General features: G+C 33.0%; 1 protein-coding gene across 1 annotated transcript; it reads right to left on the bottom strand.

The window, feature by feature from the left end:
* Nucleotides 1-5,278: 5,278 nt before the first annotated feature.
* On the bottom strand, nt 5,279-11,797 carry LOC149492806 (Protein kinase superfamily protein). The gene is made up of 19 exons (XM_089716377.1): nt 11,601-11,797; nt 10,553-10,813; nt 10,429-10,480; nt 9,752-10,339; nt 9,588-9,666; nt 9,412-9,480; nt 9,240-9,329; nt 9,002-9,140; nt 8,456-8,558; nt 8,288-8,340; nt 8,142-8,208; nt 7,931-8,039; nt 7,633-7,698; nt 7,393-7,461; nt 7,237-7,300; nt 6,993-7,109; nt 6,604-6,635; nt 5,975-6,056; nt 5,279-5,759 (listed from the first exon to the last, which is right to left on the bottom strand). The coding sequence occupies exons 4-19, from the start codon at nt 9,757-9,759 to the stop codon at nt 5,527-5,529; spliced, it is 1,380 nt and encodes a 459-aa protein (XP_089572503.1). The 5' UTR covers nt 9,760-10,339; nt 10,429-10,480; nt 10,553-10,813; nt 11,601-11,797; the 3' UTR covers nt 5,279-5,526.
* Nucleotides 11,798-18,563: the final 6,766 nt, after the last annotated feature.

The following is an 18,563-nucleotide window of genomic DNA, read 5'->3' as shown; positions in this document are numbered from 1 at the left end:
CATTTCGTGCTTTTGATCATAAACATACTGCAAATAATATTTATAGAATAATTGTTTCAATTTTAGATGAATATAAGTTGACAAAAAATTTTTTTTCAATTTCATTTGATAATGTTTCTGCTAACACTAAATTAATTACTGAACTTAAATCAATTTGTGAACCAAATATTAGTAGAAAATTTTTTCATATAAGATGCACTTGTCATATTTTAAATTTACGTGTACAAGATGGTTTAAAAGTTCTTGAATCTTATATTTCTCCAATTAGAAAAGTTATTTCATATTTATGGGGACTTCCGCAAGTGATGAAAAGTTGGGCTAAATTTTGTAAGGAAAATAATAAAAGACCAAAACATTTTCCAAGGGATGTCCTAACTCATTAGAATTCAACATATGAATTACTGAACGAGTCTTTTTTGTATAAAGAATTATTGTGCATTTTTGTTACTAACAATATTGGAGAAATTAATTTATATCCACAAAATTGGGATATTTGTGCAAAAATTTTAGTTATTTTAAAAATTTTAATGATTCTACCTATACATTTCATGTGGTTTATGACAGTGATTTTCGCAAGTGTACGAAATCGCAACAAGTAATAAATAGTGAGTAGAGTATCGTTTCCACATGGATTGTATACCAAGTACCAAAATTATGTTAACCTACAATTATTTAAACAGTAATAAGGGGAATTAATTTTAGAAACTAATTTAAACAATTAAAAGAGAATAGAAAGTAATCAAGCAAGAAAATTTTGATTAAAATAAATCAAGGATATAAAAGCTACTAGGGATTTTGACTTCACTTAATTCTATCCAATTTATTTTGTTAATTTGATAATCAATTTTAATTGTTCAAGTAGGGGAAACAACCCTAAAATCACTAACAAGCTCTCCCGATGTATTGTTAGCTATTTTAACCCGGTCTAATTACCTATCTTTCAATAGCGCAATCAAATATGAATTAAATCATTAAGTTTTACGGTTTGTTTTGTGAATTCATAGCTTAAGGTCATTAACCTATGAAAACCTCCATGAGTCAAATCATGTAGCTTCCGCATCAAGTTATTATTCTCATGTAATTTATTACCTTTTCATATCAAAAATCCTTCTTCCGATGGTGATTAATGAAATATATCAATCTAGGGGAGAAACTCTGTCTGGAAGCATTAAGTTCAATAATAAATTATACTTTGAACAAAGAAAAATAAATCTAATATTATAAATTGAAAATGAAATTAAGCTACATCAAATTCCTTGTATGAGAATTTTAGTTCGACATAGTGATTAAATCAAACTCAGTTAAACTTAAAAATAATTCCATAATCAATATGAAAAATGAAAAGTAAAAACAAGATTAAGAGTTTAGAGATAAAAACTAGTCAACAAATAACGTGGATGACTTCTTTGAATCTTGAATACTTGAAGTCTTGGAGAGAGAGAGAGAGAGAGAGAGAAACCATAGAACAAAAGATGGATATATACAATGAATAGCATCCCCGCGATAGTGAACCAGAGATCGATTCTCTCTTTATATAGACTCCCTGGGAGAAAATCCAACTTCGTTTAGGAATAGAATCTTCATTAAGTAAGAAATCTTTTTTTTGGAAGTAGGAAACTATTTAGGCTTTGAATTTCTTCTCAATTAGGACTCTCCCACGTGCCTAAATAGGAGTAGGATTTGATTTGCACGTTAAGAAAGTATCTCAGGTGGGCCCATGCAAGTGGTAGAGACTGGCTGGCATTTTCGACTTAAAACAAAACTCGATTTTTAGCACAGGCGTGCTATGGCGCACGGTCTTGGCGCGCCGGAGCTTGCTTCTACGGATGGTTCAGCATGGGCCGTGCCCCCTGAGAAGATTATGTGGCACGGGCGTGCTAACTAGCACGACTTGGGTGTGCTAGAGTCTGAGTATCTATGATGAAATGTAGCACAGGCCATGCTCAGGCAAGCACGCCTTTGGATTGATGTCCTCTTTCGGCACGGGTGTGCCCGATAGCATGGGAAGGGCGTGCTAGAGTTTGAGTCTCCACTTGATTTTCCTTGAATCCAGCACGGGCGTGCCGATGTGCATGGGCAGAGCGTGCTAGAGCTTGAGTGTTTTGCTTTATTTTGCTCTTTTCTGTGCTAAAATCCTACAAATTTCTTTAAGATCATTTTAACAAAAACATAAATAAAACTAATTAAAATAATTAAAAATACTAAAAATCCTAATAAAAACTATATTAAAAATACTATGAAAATAACACCCATCAGTTTATTATCCCACATCTCATTTATTTTTGCCTATATGCATTAATATTGTTAGTGCACTCCAAGATTTTCAAAATGATTTTGTATTATAAAATTGTGTTTTATCAATGGAAAAAAAAAGGTTGTCTTACTTTTAAAAATATGTCACCCTGTATCTTGTTGCTTGTGTATTTGATCCTAGATGTAAAATTGAAGTTTTGTCTGAATATTTGACTCTTTATTACGAATTATTAAATCTTGATATAGAAGATAGTGTTAATATAAATGTAGTATTGTATGAAGTCAGACAAAATATTGTAGAATTATATAGTGAATTTGTTCAATTTTCTAGTTCATCTACTTCTTCTAATTCTTCTCAATTCAATAATCAATTATTTCCAACTGAAAGGGTAAGTGTTGATGCTGCTGAATGTATTTTACTACAAAGACAAAAAAGACCTAGGGAATCCGGTTCTTTTTCTGAATTTGATAATTATCTTACCACTTCTTTCTAGTTTGGTGATAGTTTTGCAGATAATAAATTTTCAATTCTAGATTGGTGGAGTCGTCACGCTAATACATTCCTAACACTTTCTCTAATTGCAAAATAAGTTTTAGCAGCTCCAGTTTCCACTGTTGCGGTTGAACAAGCTTTTAGTCAAGGATGAAACATACTTGATGAAACACGATCTAGTATGACACCCGATTCACCAGAAGCACAATCATGCGTAGATGATTGGAGCAAGGCCGAAATAAGAACACAAGAAAATCTCAAAGAAAATGAAGATTTATATGATCTTTACGATGGTCCTCAACCGGTGGTGGAAATAGCGACTAAGGTAAAAGGGATAAAATTGGTACAAGGTAAGTAAGAACTACGTGGGTTTTGATTCCTCTAAACCCCAAGAGGATACGTACACACAAGCCCTTTTTTAAAAAAATTAAGTTCCAACTTTTTTAAACAAAAAATAAATTTAGTTGAAGACTTTTTTTTATAAAAAAAATTAAGTTCAAGTCTTTTTTAAAAAAATAAATTAAATTCAAGCATTTTTTAATTTTTTAAGCGTATTTTTTTTAGAAATTATTTCACAAATTTTTAAATTTTAAATTTTGAAAAAAGGTCTTCAAAATTTAAAATTTAAAATTTAAATTTTGAAAATTTAAAATTTAAATTTAAAATTTAAAATTTAAAATTATGCGATTCGCCAGAAAACCGATGGAAGAACCGGCCGGAACCATCGATTTTGGAACCGTTAAGGAATCAGAACCGAAACCGTTCGGTTTCAAACCAGAACCGAAATCGAAAATTTTAGGTTCGGTTCCGGAACCGTGGCCACCCCTTGTGTTAGGTTTTTTTTATTGCTTTTTAAACTGTGTACTGTGGATAGTGGATAATATTTACTACTATCTAATAAGAATATTTTAATAGAAAATATAAATAATAGAAAATTTATGGGGTTTTGTAATGAAAATGTTGTCTGCCATTCAATGAATATACATTCCTTTAAAAGTACATGACAATTGTTTTTTAATTTTGTGTAATAAATTCCTAGTTGCAGTGGTTGAGATGAGTTAATTTCGTTAAAATGACACATTAAAGATTATTTTTATAAAACAGGTTCCCTATTGAGATATCTGTTGGAGGTAAAATGAGTAATGACAGGGAAATAAACTACACTGGGGGCAAGGTGTCGAGAGAGTGGAATACTCAGAAATACTTGAAAGAAATGTCATACAAGGCTGTCGGTGATACTATAAGGGAGTTTGACTGTGATGAACTACAGAAAATAGGTTATTTTAACCCTACGGGAGATTGGAGAAGCTTGTGCATTTGTAAGGATGATGAGTACATCGAGATAATGTTTGAAAGAGGGAAGGCCTTCAATTTTGTCAAGGTCTACATAGAGACAGACATCCAAATTGAAGAAAACAGCAGCTTTGAACACAAGAATTTTGTTGATGAGTTGGAATGGCTTATGGCTAGCATGGAGAGGGAGGAGCTGCTAGTAGATACAGAAGAAGAAGAAGAATTAGAAGAGCATGACGCTGGAGTTGATGATGTTGCTTAAATTAACACACAAGAACATGTAAATGAATTAGAAGAGCATCATGGGGGAGTTGATGATGTTGTTGAAGATAACATAGAAGAACATGTTGGAGAAGTTGATGATTGTGTTGAAGTTAATATAGAAGAACATGTTGAGGAAGTTGATGAGCGTATTGAAGTAAATATAGATGAATATGTTGAGTTCCCAAATATAGAAGAAGAAGAAACCAATGTGAGTTCACTTGCTCTCTCTGATAATGACGAGGAAAGTAGGATTACTAAGGAGAACAAGTTGAAACTAAAGACTGCTATAGTTGATAATTTAGGTGTTCATGCTGTTTCGGGTAATAATGTAGGTGTTCCACCGGAAGAAGATAATGATGGATCTGATGTGGCACATTCAAGCACATGTAGTAGTGAAGAAGGTAACCCTGCTTGTGATCACAAGTTGTTGAAGTTTGTTGTTGAGTTGCTTGATTCCTCACTAATATCCCCACCGAGTTCCATTTGCATTAATAACCTTCACCGCTCCATTCGCTCATCACGCACACGGAAAGGAGAATCCCCAAATGGCCAGCAAAATGGTTAGGGAATTTGGAATTGGAGCTTTTCACGCCATCGCTAAGAAAGAGGAGGTAGGGATACTGTAGGTTACAAACTAACCTTATGTCGCGCGTGAATCCCACCTCTTATTTGTTTATTCATTTTTTTATTAATTTTTTTAGTCGTGGATTTTAAATTAGAGCATAATTATAACAAAATTTTGTGATTTTAAATTAGAGCGTAATTATAACAAAATTTTGTAATTGGTGTGTCTAGAAAATTAAAGTCGTTTTCGGGTGTAACTGTTACAGTCCGCAAAATTCAGGGTATTTTAAATGAATTACTCTTTAATCCAAGCCCTAATGCAGAAGAGCCAGACACAATTCGCATTATTTTCACTCCCGGACGAACGTAGTCATAATTTAAAACAGCACCAAAGCAAAATAGTAAAAAACATTACAAAAAGTATGTTTAATTTTATTACTCAATAGGTTAAAAAGCACACCACATTTATTAATAATAATAATAATAATAATAATAGGCCAACATCAACTTGACAGTAACTCGAGCACTCTTATGTAGTCATAGTAACACACATCACAGCAAAACTCAAAACTCAAACACAACAAAACTCAAACAAATGTACTACAAAGCAACACACATCACAGCATACCATTAAACAAACCCCGAGGGGGCCCTTAAAGTCATCCCACAACTTTCCGGGTATAAGTTCTGCCGGTCTGGAATTGATGGGTAGGTCGGAGAAACATGTCCCCGGATTCAGAAGTCCACTGCACTCCAGCCTTCATAGGGGGTGGCCTAGGCTGTACCCCAGTCTGCACCCCAGTCTGCCTGTGAGAACCCATCGTCATACTTGCAAATTTATCAGTTGTTTCCAATACCCCACGTGAAGCTCTACCTCTGTTACTAACGATCGCTGCCAATTAATACAAGTTTCAAGTTAAATTTCAACTTGATTGCATTTTAAATCTTAATTACAAAATTTCATCTGATGAAAAAACAGGACTCTAAAATTCTTAAATATAACCAACAGCAAAATATAAGTCAACTACTACTTTTCGACATTAGTGCGGATTAAAATTGAATCAATTTATTTAACGCATTACAAACCAAGAGAGCCAAGAAACTTACATGGGCTTTTCCTTCCTGGTGGTCGATATTTCTGTTGTTTAGCAGCAGCATTCTTAAATGACTTTTCATTCCTGTTTGCATCCTGCATCCAATAAAATAAAAAAGCCAATTAAACTCAGAATTACAAATGTTGCAGTCATAAAAAGTAATTCAACCATGCCGTCCTAACCAGTAATCTCATATGGTCTCCAAGTTAATTACATATACACCTAAATAATGAAATATAAATCAGGTCACAACTAGACTTGAAATCAGGATAAGGTGAATTTGCACATCCAATGAGATGCAAGTGATGTACTAGATTTGTAAGATTTAGGGGTTACCATGCAGTAGAGGGTAGACAAATATTTCAAAACTAGACAAGAAACCGTAATACTTATGAAGCAGAGCATATAGCTCATTTCCTGGCTCATAACTAATGACCTGCATGAAATATCCTAAGCTAATTTCTGCATCAGAAGGGGAAACCTCAAGATCTTGACCAACACAAATGACCACCAAAAAGTGGACTAAAACCTAATCAACTATATTTACAAACCCTTCAAGATTTATCACTCCCAAGCTCAAAATAAAGTAAATATATGAAACAATAGCCTATACGATTTGATACAAATAAAATAGCTCCTTACCTGGTTAACTAGGTCCAGTTTACGTTGCACACCTGCCACATTAGGCATCATCAGGATCAGCAAATTATATAGCAAACAATCTTAAATTTAAAATGAAATTGACAATTATTCAAGCAACAAACTTCTCCACTAGATTTATAGAGGGTCTTTTAACATTGCAATGGAACCATGTGCTTTTGCATGCACGCGCACACACACAACAGTGACCCAAAAATGAATCATCTTAATATTTTTACAAAATATAGCAACACGGGTCACTGTGCATCTTACATGCAAAAAACATGGAAGGAACTTATATAACAAAATAAATAATAAACACAGCTGATGAAAGTTTACATTCAAAGTGCAAGACAACTTAAAAGTTCAAACACCAATTAAATTACACCCACCTGTGCTCAAGGAAGTGTTTAACTTCGGAGACAAAAAACTATGACTGACTTTTGAATTAGACAACACCCCTGAATGCCTCCTAGGACCTTGCTGCTCCAAGGTGCCTTTTGATCCAACTGCAGCAGCACATCAAAGAAAGTTAAGCCACAACAATATGCTTACTTAACAAACAAGCATTCTAGAATAGAAATGCATTATTGCAATTAAAATTTGAGAAACCATTAATGCTATTAAAAAACAAACCTGAAGGAGGAGTTCTAGTAGACGGTAATCTGGAACGAAGGGTCGGTGGAACATAGAAGCAACTCTGCCATATCAAATGAACAAACTTCTAAATGAGTAATTGACCATGAAAATTGGAAGTTCATCATTATATGCATATGATCAAGAAAACAATACCTGGAAGAAAGGATGTTGAAGTGCTTCTCCAGCTGTAGGCCTCTTGTGTGGATCCCAAGAACAAAGCAACTGTATATTGAAAAGAAAAAACCAGTTACAGAGGAAGGAAAGGTCAGGAAAGAACCTCCTAGAGGAAAAAATCGTTCTATCCAAAATATCAATACCTTAATATTGGACGTTGCTGCACATATGGCAAAAGAAATAGTAACACAACTACAGAATTCAAGAACTGATACTAACCTTGATAAGGTTGACTGCATCCTCACTGGCCGATGGTATGTGTACAGACAGATGGACACCAGCCAACTGAAATTTCAAATAAGAGAATCATTAAGTAGTGTATAAAACTAGCATTTATGTTTAAATGCTGGCTACTAGTAAGGTAGATAGTACAAATGTTCAAATTTCAGCACTTTCATAAACCATGTTCTGTCAGGATTTCCAGTTTTAGAAACATCCATCCAGCAAGGGGCAAGCACCCTCAGGCACACGTGAACGAGGTAGAAAACTAAAAGAAGTAAGATAATGGAAATCTAACCTGTGGAAATTGATAGTTGATTGCCCTTGCAAGACCAAGTCCATCAGCCCAGGAGTCCTTCGTTGGACTCCCTATTATGCTGCATATTTTATAGATTTCATCTGCTTCACTGTACGGATAACATAATAGATGAGAAAATTTTAAACACTAGAAGTCCACAAACTTATTTACCATATCTAAAACATATTAAGATTAAGTTCAGATATTGTACCTAGTACCAGGGAAAAGAGGACGAAGGGTGAATAACTCAGCCATGATGGCACCCATAGCCCACATATCTGCAGGTAGAGAAATGCATGCGTTATGCATGTAGCATGTACTTAAAACTTAATGTAATTATCAGCTTATGTTACTTACCAACTTTAGAACTATATAGAAATGACTGAAGCAACACCTCTGGTGCCCTATACCTGGCATGTCCAGAAAGAAGAGGTCAGCAAGCAGCGAGTCACGTAACATTTAGCTACCTACCATCAATAGTAGGCATGCATTCAAATAAGAAGAGAAGAGACAAAGGCAACATACCACCGTGTTGAAACATACTCCGTATAGGGTGGTTGCGAATTGATTTCTCGTGCGAGACCAAAATCAGCTATTTTAATTAAATCTTTGGTAACCAACAAGTTCTCTGCAAAGAAATGTGTATGTAAGTAACTTTTAATCAGAGATTAAGGAAATTGGAAAACACCAAGAGGATGGTCTAAGGAAATCACAAATCCAGTTGAAACTAAAGGCTAATGCTTAATTTCATTATCACCAACTCACAACTGGAAGAAATAGCCAACTCAAAAGAAACAATAGAAGAATGACAGGAACATGACAAAGGTTAATCAACTAGAGAATACACAAATAAAATAAAATAAATCAAAATAAGAAAAGAAAAAGAAAACAGAAGTTATCGTACCAAAAAAAAAAAAAAAAAACACAAACAATGTGCTTTCACTTAATAATGCTTCCCAAAAATTGATTTATCCTTAACTACAAATATACTGTGAATGCTTCTTAGACAAAACATTGAGCAACTCCTTGCATTTATTTCAAATTCAAATTTAAAGTTGCAAAATACGTTACCTGGCTTCAGGTCACGATGAAAATATCCTCGCTGGTGCATGTAAGCAAGACCTTGGAATACTTGGAAACACCAATTCCTGACGTCAGCCTCTGTGAATAGTTTTTCCCTGTCTTTAATGAGTTGATAAAGGTTGAATTCCTAAAAGAAACATCATTAAAATAAAAATTAAAAATAAAAGCACACCCTTTCTCAATAAGCAAGGAATCCAAACTAAAAGATTGAAGGAAAAGCACATACCATGTACTCAAAAACAAAATACAGTATGTCATTCTCCCGTATGACTTCCTTGAGTTTCACAATATTTGGATGATTCATTTTCCGCAATGACTGTAGTGAGGAAACACACATCCTTAGTAGGCTCATACAGTGAGGCCAACAATAGGAAACAAAAATGTAAAATGAACACTACCTTAACTTCTCTCAGATTAACACACTCTTCCCATGAATAATATTTTTTCTTCATCTTTTTAATAGCAACCTGTTAAAATTAGAAAGAAAGCATTTGATTAGAAACAATAAGATCCATACCTCATACAAGTTATATCATCTGATTATATACATGAGAATCTATAGAAAAACACTTACAACTTCACCAGACTGCTTATTAATTGCTCGCCAAACACTTCCAAATGTACCATCACCAACTTCCTTGATTAACTTGTACCTAAAGTAAGATGCCACAAGTGTTTAGTGGAAATCAACAATTATTACAAGGATAGCAAAGAAACTAAAATGTGAATCCAACTAACCTCTCCATTCTCCTTGTGGAACACAAAAAGAAGTTTTCCTTTATTCAAGAAAAGTATCGAGTCCCAAAAACACTATATGACATCTAAGGTAGATTAACCCTAGTTGAATTAGATGATACAGGAACGACCACGGTTTCAGAAAGTACGAAAGACTACCTTGGTTAAGCTAATCTCCGTTAATTTTCTGAGGTAACTGAGACTACAAAACCAGAATGCTTTTGAGGGATGGGCTTCACAGCCTTATTCATAGCTAGACTTAAAACTTTAAGGTAGTAAGAAAGCATCGAAGGCAGGATAAAACAATGACTACAAAACATATCGACACCAAATAACAAAGTATTGAACCAACCAGAATGATTGTTCTAGCCAGAAGGAAGGATCCCTAAGCTTAAGACAGACACCCAAGGGTTCGATATCAAAACAAAAAGCTACCTCATCTACACTACGTAGAAATTGTTCAGTGAACTGATATCCCAACACTCAAAACCAGTACGCCATGAACTAGTCTTCACAGATTTTTGAGGTAATGGCTTATCTAAATATTAACTACCTAAGCAGCTTTCAATTGGTTCCTTGCAGACTTTAACCCTGCAATAAAATCACAAAAGTTAGAGCAAAATTACTCCAAACATGTGAATCAAAGAACAGAAAAAAGATGATGTAATAGATTAAAGTACCCCGGAAGACGTGTTCCCAAAAACTTTGACTGGATGTTGCATCAGCAATGCACTGTAAACCATGTAACTTGTTAGAAAAAGCCTCTGAAATAATTTTTCAGAATGAAACGAATAACTTGCTTACTTGAACAAGTGCACTAAAGATCCAACACCTATCTCAGAATAAATTTGCATCACGTCTCCTGTTCTGCTCATTAAAGAGAAACTGACCACTAAGTGCAATTAACAAAGGAAACCAAAAGAAAGTCTCCAAGGACAAGAAACCGCCAGTCGAGCACTTCTTGAAATGAAAAAACTCGATGCTGGAAGCAATTTGACCAGAAGAACACTTGCTCCATGTCTCAAGTAAGGAAATAAAGCTATTTAGATCCAAGTCCGGCACAACCTACCATTGAAATTGAGGAATTAGTTTCAAAATAAAACAATTTGGCAATAAAATAATCAATTTAGTAATTTACAATTCAGATTGCTAAAGACTGAGTCTCATACAGGATGCAAAAGCATGAAAAAATGAAGCAAAAATTACATCAACAAGAACATTAAAGATATCATTTTATTTCCATTTTCTTGCTAAAAAAAGCATCTCAGTGTATCATAAAACGAAGATTATCCTAGAAAATCAATGTCAAAAATCTAATAACTGAAAAAATAAAAAACGATGCAACATCGCTGTTTCTGCCTACCACCAGTAAATCATGCAAAGATCAGCATGGAAAATCCCGCCAAATAGAAAGCCGGATTGAACTTCAAAAAATTGTTAGGAAAGATAAGCAATAACCAGGAAGATCCGAAGCGCTTTTGGATGAATAGATCATAATCAATTAATTAATGGTTCCATAATCTGTGCTTGCTTAATTAATTAAAGAATAATCCCAACAAATATTGCTTACAATAAATAAAGCCATTAGGTCAAAACCAAATCCCTAATTTCTTAATAAGGAATCAATCAATTCAAGAACTCACCGATCTTCCAATGACAAAATTTCTAGCACAAACCCTAATTCAAATTGAAGTGAATCGTCTAATCAAATCAATACAAACACTAAGAAAAGAAATCAATCAGATAGCAAAAGACACACGAGGGAGATCTGATCAGATCCAATCCAATCCAAATCAAAAGCAAAACAAAATACAGGGAAACATATTAAAAGTATAATCATTGAAACAAATACCTGAAAGCCAACCGGCATATGAACCGTCGCTTAGGACGGAAGAGGAATCCAGAGCTTCTCTCTCAATCTAGTCGGTTTTTCTATATTTTTCTGTACCTGTTTTCTCTCTACGCGAGGAGACCAAATTGCGAACAAAAATAGCGCACCCACCACCTACAAGTATGCCCTTCTATTTCTCTCGTGCGTACCAAGAAAATACCTAATTTCTATGTCAAGTGGGCCTCCTCGCCTATTTATAGCGCACTCTTTTTTTTTTTTTTTTTTTTTTTTTTAATTTCGTATTTTCCTTGCGTTATGATATTTTATTGGGATAATCTATATATATGCCTATACTAATTTTTATGATATTTTACTGGGACGATCCATAACTATGTGTACACTAATTTTTAACTTTTTATTGAAGCGTGTGCTGCTAGTTTATTATATTTACTTGTTATTCAATTATTTGTCTATCAATATTATAATATATTAACATAATATTTTAAATCTTAACTTTACTATAAATTTTAAAACTAAAATAATTAATTTAAATTCAAATGAGAATTAATGTTTGAATTGTAAAATGAAACTATAAGATTTTCAATTTTCACTTAACTAATTGCCTTGTAAGATCTTTCATTTAAAAATAAAAATATTATATATCGCTACTTTTTTATTTTTTAAGATCAAAATTTATTTTTAGTAAAAATAATTAAATATAACAATTATAGCTCTAGATTTAGTTGGAATATTTTTCTCATCAAAACCTTTTATATAAGGCAAATGAACTATATGTTGTTTTCTAGACCAAAAGGTAGTTAGAATATTTGAACATACTTTTTTATTTAAAAGTTCTTCAAAGTCTTTAATTTTTTTTTTTTTTTTTGTATGTGAGTTTGTTGTAATTGATTTTCAATTCTAATATTATTAATCTCTTGTTTCAAATAGCTAATATGTTTTTGTTTTTGTTCAATTAGATTTATTTCTTTATATATAGAGATATCCTATATAGTACTTAAATCCTTTTGTCTAATTGGTTGAATAAATTTAAAACATTTTTGATTATTTAAGATATTTGTTTTTAATCCTTCATTATCTACTTTAAAGGGATAGATTGTAGCTAAAAGGGTGTTCCTAGTATTACTCCTATAGTAAGGTTTTTAACTAGAATAAAAGGTGTTTTAAAACAAAAACCGTCAGCACATATTTTTACTTTTGTTAATTTATATTCTACTCTTAACTTACTACCATCAGCTGTGTAGAGCCTTTCTTTAGTTTTTTCATAATATATAGTTGGAATTAATTCTTCTTGTAAACAATTTTGATCTGCACCAGAGTCAACTAATGCAGTCGTAGTTAAATGAAAATTATTATTAACTACTATTTTAACTAAAACTATCCATTTCTGAAAGCTTACTCTATATATTACATTAATAAACTCATCATAAAACAATAATTATACAAAAGAAAGCTTTATTACTTACAAGAAAAGAGAGTACAAAGCTTTTTGAAAGAGCAGGGTAGAGATAGCACAAGTATGCTTATTCTTTTCCAACCTCTGCCTTTCTCATATCGTACTTAGCTATTTATAGAAGAGTATGGACTTTATTTGATTTAAAGTCCGGATAGTTATCATCTAAGAAGATAAACCTTATCTACATAAGATAGATAGGCCTAATATAGACAAATAGGGTAAGGCCTAATACAGACAAAAGCTTGATAAGCCTAATACGAACAAAAGTTGGATAGGCCTAATATAGACAAACAACTTTACATATTCATAAGGTGACCAAAGAGCCTAATAAATCAAGCAACTTTACTTGAACATATCTAAACTGGATAGACTTTAATCTATCTGATTTATATCATAACAATCGTCTTCATGGAGAGGTGAGTAGCTAGAAGTAGCTTCATTTTCATCTTCGTCGTCTTGTGATACTTGACTATTTATATCTTATAGTGTTTTCTTGAATTCTTCAATTGAACTGACAGTGGCAAGATCAGCTTGCCATTTGCTCTTATTCGTTAAAAAATCTAAATTCTTTGGATTTTTCGCCAAAGGTAGATGTCGCTTAGAGCTGAAATATCTTTGAACAGCTTGAACACAGGCTTGGGTCTGGTTTTAATCTTTCCACCATTTGTTACTGAAAATCCTTACCAGCATAGGAAGAAAGGGTACTGGTTGAACTTGTTTAATTTGATAATTCCAGGATAAGATCAATGGAATTCCAAAAGTAGCTGCAAATGAGAGTAACTTATCTTGTCCGAAATTGGTTAATTGTTTATCATAGAGTTCAAAGCCTTGTAGCATCTTTGTAGGGAAAGTTTTAATTGAACATCTGAAATATTTGAACCATTCTTGAAACCAATAAGGAAATTCTGTAATTGAACCTCGTGGAATCATTATGAACCACGAATGATTATGATTTCTTAAATAAAACACATCATACCAAGCTTTTTTATAATCCTCATAGTTGAAAGAGCTTGGTACAAAGTTTTGACTAAAATTTCTCTCAGTGTATGGATTCTGGTTCCAGTCAGAGAGAGAAAAAAAACCTTTTTTATTTGAACTTTTGAATATAAAACCTTTTTAACATCTTCTGGATCATGAATATGTTCAAGAATTATAGAGTCTGTATCAACTAATATAAATTCATAAAACTTTTTATTTTTTGAAAGCGACTCGAGAACAAAATGGAAACTAGAAGGAAATACCTTTTGAGCGACTTCTAAAAAATTTGAACTTTTGCTATATTCCTTTTCTATGTAGGTAATTGGTATTTCTATATCCTTATTAACATAAGGATAATTAATTGTAGAAGATGATGATGCATCGGTAAGGGCGTCGTGGTAATTGATTGGTTTATTTGTAACAGAAGTAGTTGAAGCAAAAGCTGGTATTGGTAATTGAGTTGTTGAAGGGCCAGGTAATTGAGAAGAAATACTCACACTCTTTTTTTCCATAACTTTCTCTTGTAATTTTATTCTCAATGGGAGTGCCCATTAAGTTTTGCTTAACAAATTCTTCAAATAAAGGGAAAAACTTATTTGTTTCTATCTTTTCCCTGCAAAAATTCACGAGTAAGAAAATCAAGTAAAGAGTTAGAAGTACCTTTGATGGCTTCAACCTCAAAATCGAAACACGACAAAATGGTTTGCCATGGAGCAAAAATTTGTTTTGAAACAATATTTTTAATATCTTTTTCTAAAACATTTTTGGTTGCTGAGTAGTCCATTTGTAAAAGGAATTTTTCGTTAATTAAATCATCTTTAAACTTTGTAATACATAAAACTATTGAAAGCAATTTTTTTTTAATAGTTGAATAATTTTTTTTGTGTATCATTCCATACTCTAGAATGGTACCTATCTAAGGATTCAAAAGATTGATTTGGTAATTTTTGTTTAAGAATACCTCCATAGCCTATGTCTGAGGCGTCTGTTTCTACTATAAGAAATGAATCAGGATTTGGTATAGAAAGACAAGGAAGGCTTTTAACTTTAGATTTTATGGCTTTAACAAGCTGGGTATGTTTTTCAGACCAGGGAGAAGAGTTTTTCCTAAACCTATTGAACAATAGTTGACATAAGATTCGAATATCTTTCATGAAGTCAGCAACATAGGTCAGACATCCCAAAAATCTTTGTAATTGATTTTTATCAGTAATTTTGTCTGGAAATTTTTCAGTAAAATTAATTGACCTGTCAATCGGTTTAATAGCACCTCGAAAAATGTCATGTCCTAAAAATCTTATTCTAGTTTGAAATAGTTTAACTTTTGGAGAAGAAACAATTAAACCGTTTTGCTTAACTATATTATAAAACTTTTTCAAATGAGAAAAGTGTTGATGTAACATCCCTTCCGGGTCCACCCGTTAACCGGAATGAACCGAGCCGAGACGCTACAATCTGGTTGAACTTATATCCTGTCATGCTGATATCATCCTGTATGCGAAATATGAATATAAAACACTCCCAATTAAAATTTCAGACTTCCAATATCTCCAACTAATCATCATAACACAACAACACTTTATATAGATAGTCATAACTGTATAAATCCTCAATAGCATTTAATATCCAGTAAAATATTTGCATTCATGATCTCTATCAAGTCTTCATGACCTAATCATACCAACTATAGTAAAATATTTCATATTCAATCATTTCCTCCAAATACTTACACCATAATAATTTCATGCTTCAATTATATTTCCAATTACATAAGCTCTAACAAATGTAATAATCATACATGCCATAAATCTTAATACATGCCATAATTCTTAATTATACAACTCTCAATCTACTATGACTAAAATAGTCACTTCTGTTTTGATGGTACTCTTTTAGTCTTCAAGTAGCAACCACGATCTTCAACCTGCGCGTGATAAAAATCGACGCGCTGAGTATAAAACTCAGTGGTGCTCATAATTCACATACTTAACAAAGTGTGGTGGCAATTAACTTAAAATACAAATTTCATAAAGCATTGATCATCATAGAATCAGTAAATTTCAACATAAATGTCTCTTTATAGCAACGAATAAACTTCTAATTCATAAACATCAATAATTTAGTTCTAATTATCTCATAACTCCTTTACATGAACCTGTAATCACACATTATGATACTAGCATAATCTTACCTGCTGTTCATTGTGTTGTATGGATGAGATCAATAAACATGTAAGAATACATAACAGTATGTGTTCATTGTCTTACTTGCTATTCATTATGTTGTATGACTTATGCACTTTTAGTCACATCATATAAGTTATGATTAACAACATCTCATGATTGTATGGCTCCTTAAAGATTCAATAACTAAACTTGTAAGCATATATAGCATTATACTTTCATGATCTTACCTGATGTTCTTTATGCTGTATGAATTCTGCAACTTTGATTAAACTCAGTGAATATCACAATGAATAAAGAAACATATAAGCACATACATATGTAGAAATAAACATGTACTCACATATGGAATGTAAGCACACATATCATGATACTTTCATTTTACCTTAATGATCTTTCTTGCTGTTTAGTATACTGTATGATTCATGCAATGTTATGTCAAGATATCTGTATGGCTCCATAAGGTTATAGTGAAACCGAAGTGATAAGAAAAACTGTATGAAACTGGATGAAACTGTATGCTTGGCTGCTATGGCCTATTTAATCATATCCACTCAACGGCCTGTAGCCGGAGTACCAAACTGTATGGGGCGCAGATCTGCTATTCTATGTCGCGACATAGCCTTATCTACATGGTTTCTACCTAACCTCAATGGAGCATATTAATGGAATGACAATAGATAAAACAAAAGCATAGTAACTGTGTCGTAATTTGCATGCTTGCATTTTGTGTTTATACATGTGTTCATGTTGTCTTTTTGCTTTAAAGTGGTTGAAGACATACAAGTTGAGAAAAGGAATACAATTGCATAGAATTCATAACTTCATACACCATTTCACATCATTTCACAATTGCATAGAATACAATTACAAGTTGTGTTTACCTCATTTCACATCATTTGCATGCTTGCATGTTGTTTTGATGCATGTTCTAATGTTGTCTTTTTGTTTTAAAATGATTGGAGGCATATAAGTTGAGCAAAGGAATACAATTGCATAGAATTCATAACTTCATACACCATTTCACATCATTTCACAATTGCATAGAATACAATTACAAGTTGTGTTTACCTCATTTCACATCATTTGCATGCTTGCATGTTGTTTTGATGCATGTTCTAATGTTGTCTTTTTGTTTTAAAATGATTGGAGGCATATAAGTTGAGCAAAGGAATACAATTGCATTGAAAATGAAGTCAAAAGAGCATAAAAACATAAGTCGCGAGCGCGCAAATGAAATTCGCGAGCGCGCAAAGCACCAAAAGAGAGTCAGTGAGTTTACAGGCCAAGTCGCGAGCGCGCAAATGAAATTCGCGAGCGCGCGACGTGTTTTCCAGCCTGCGCAGTCTGTACTCTTTTGGCCATATCTCTCAATATATAACTCCGATTTGGGTGATTCAAAAACCCATGTAAAGCTAACACATAGAGGAACAAATAACTCTTCTATGACACTTCCTAATTCCATCATTAAATGGGGTAAAAATCAAGGTGAAGTTACTGGTAACTTTTCCAACAAAACTTGTTTCAGCATGAACTCAATATCTACTTCATTTATTCATTTCATCTCATGCTTTTTCACCATTTTCAGTCATCTTACTCAACATGAAACAACATATTTTCTCATTATCAACACACCACACAAATTCTCATGCAAGGAAATTAATTAAACGAAAAGAGATAGCACACCTTCACTTAACAAGCTTGGAATCTTCTTCTTAGCTTCCTTTTTACCTTTGAGCTCACCTCTCCTATACATGAGAATTCTTATGAATCATCTAAAAATATCACCAAATGATTCAAGTATGAAATTCAAGAAGGTTTACTTACTTGGATAGAATAGAAGTTGAATTAATGTTTGAATCCCATTAACATCTTCACTACCATTAAAAGTGATGGAGAAAGGAAAGTGGAAGAGGAAAGTAGAGGAAGAAGATGAAGATAAGGATGAAGAAATGACAAGGAATGGAACTCACAGGTACATCTCCAAATATCATGGATTTTTATGTGAAAATTACCAAATGGTACCTCAAGTGTCAAAATGGTACAACTTAATACCTCAACTTTATATTTTAGTGCAAGCAAGTCCTAATCCTTATACTTTGATCTTTTTGTTTCCTTCAAGTAAGTCCACTTCTTCTCCTTATTTCATTCTAGCCCACTCTAGACTCTAATGGCTCGAACCGGGTTTTGGAGCAGCCCGACTCGACTCTAAGCAACGACTCGATTCAATAGAAAAATGAGACGTTACAATTCTACCCCCCTTAAAGAATTTCGTCCTCGAAATTCACTTACATTAAACACTTACAACTCTCCTAATAGTTTCCAACTCAATTTGATTCTTCGTTCATC

The sequence above is a fragment of the Jatropha curcas genome, chromosome 11, assembly GCF_041381405.1.
Source record: "Jatropha curcas cultivar XTBG-Jc1 chromosome 11, XTBG_Jcur_1.0, whole genome shotgun sequence".
NCBI lineage: Eukaryota > Viridiplantae > Streptophyta > Magnoliopsida > Malpighiales > Euphorbiaceae > Jatropha > Jatropha curcas.
This window is presented reverse-complemented; position numbering and strand designations above follow the sequence as displayed.

What these genes read in the sequence shown, in the direction of transcription:
- LOC149492806 (XM_089716377.1), bottom strand. An exon ending in TTAATCTGAGAGAAGTTAAG is followed by an intron (nt 9,330 to 9,411) that starts GTAGTGTTCATT and finishes TCCTCACTACAG; the next exon opens with TCATTGCGGAAAATGAATCA. An exon ending in GAGTATGTTTCAACACGGTG is followed by an intron (nt 8,341 to 8,455) that starts GTATGTTGCCTT and finishes TGGACATGCCAG; the next exon opens with GTATAGGGCACCAGAGGTGT.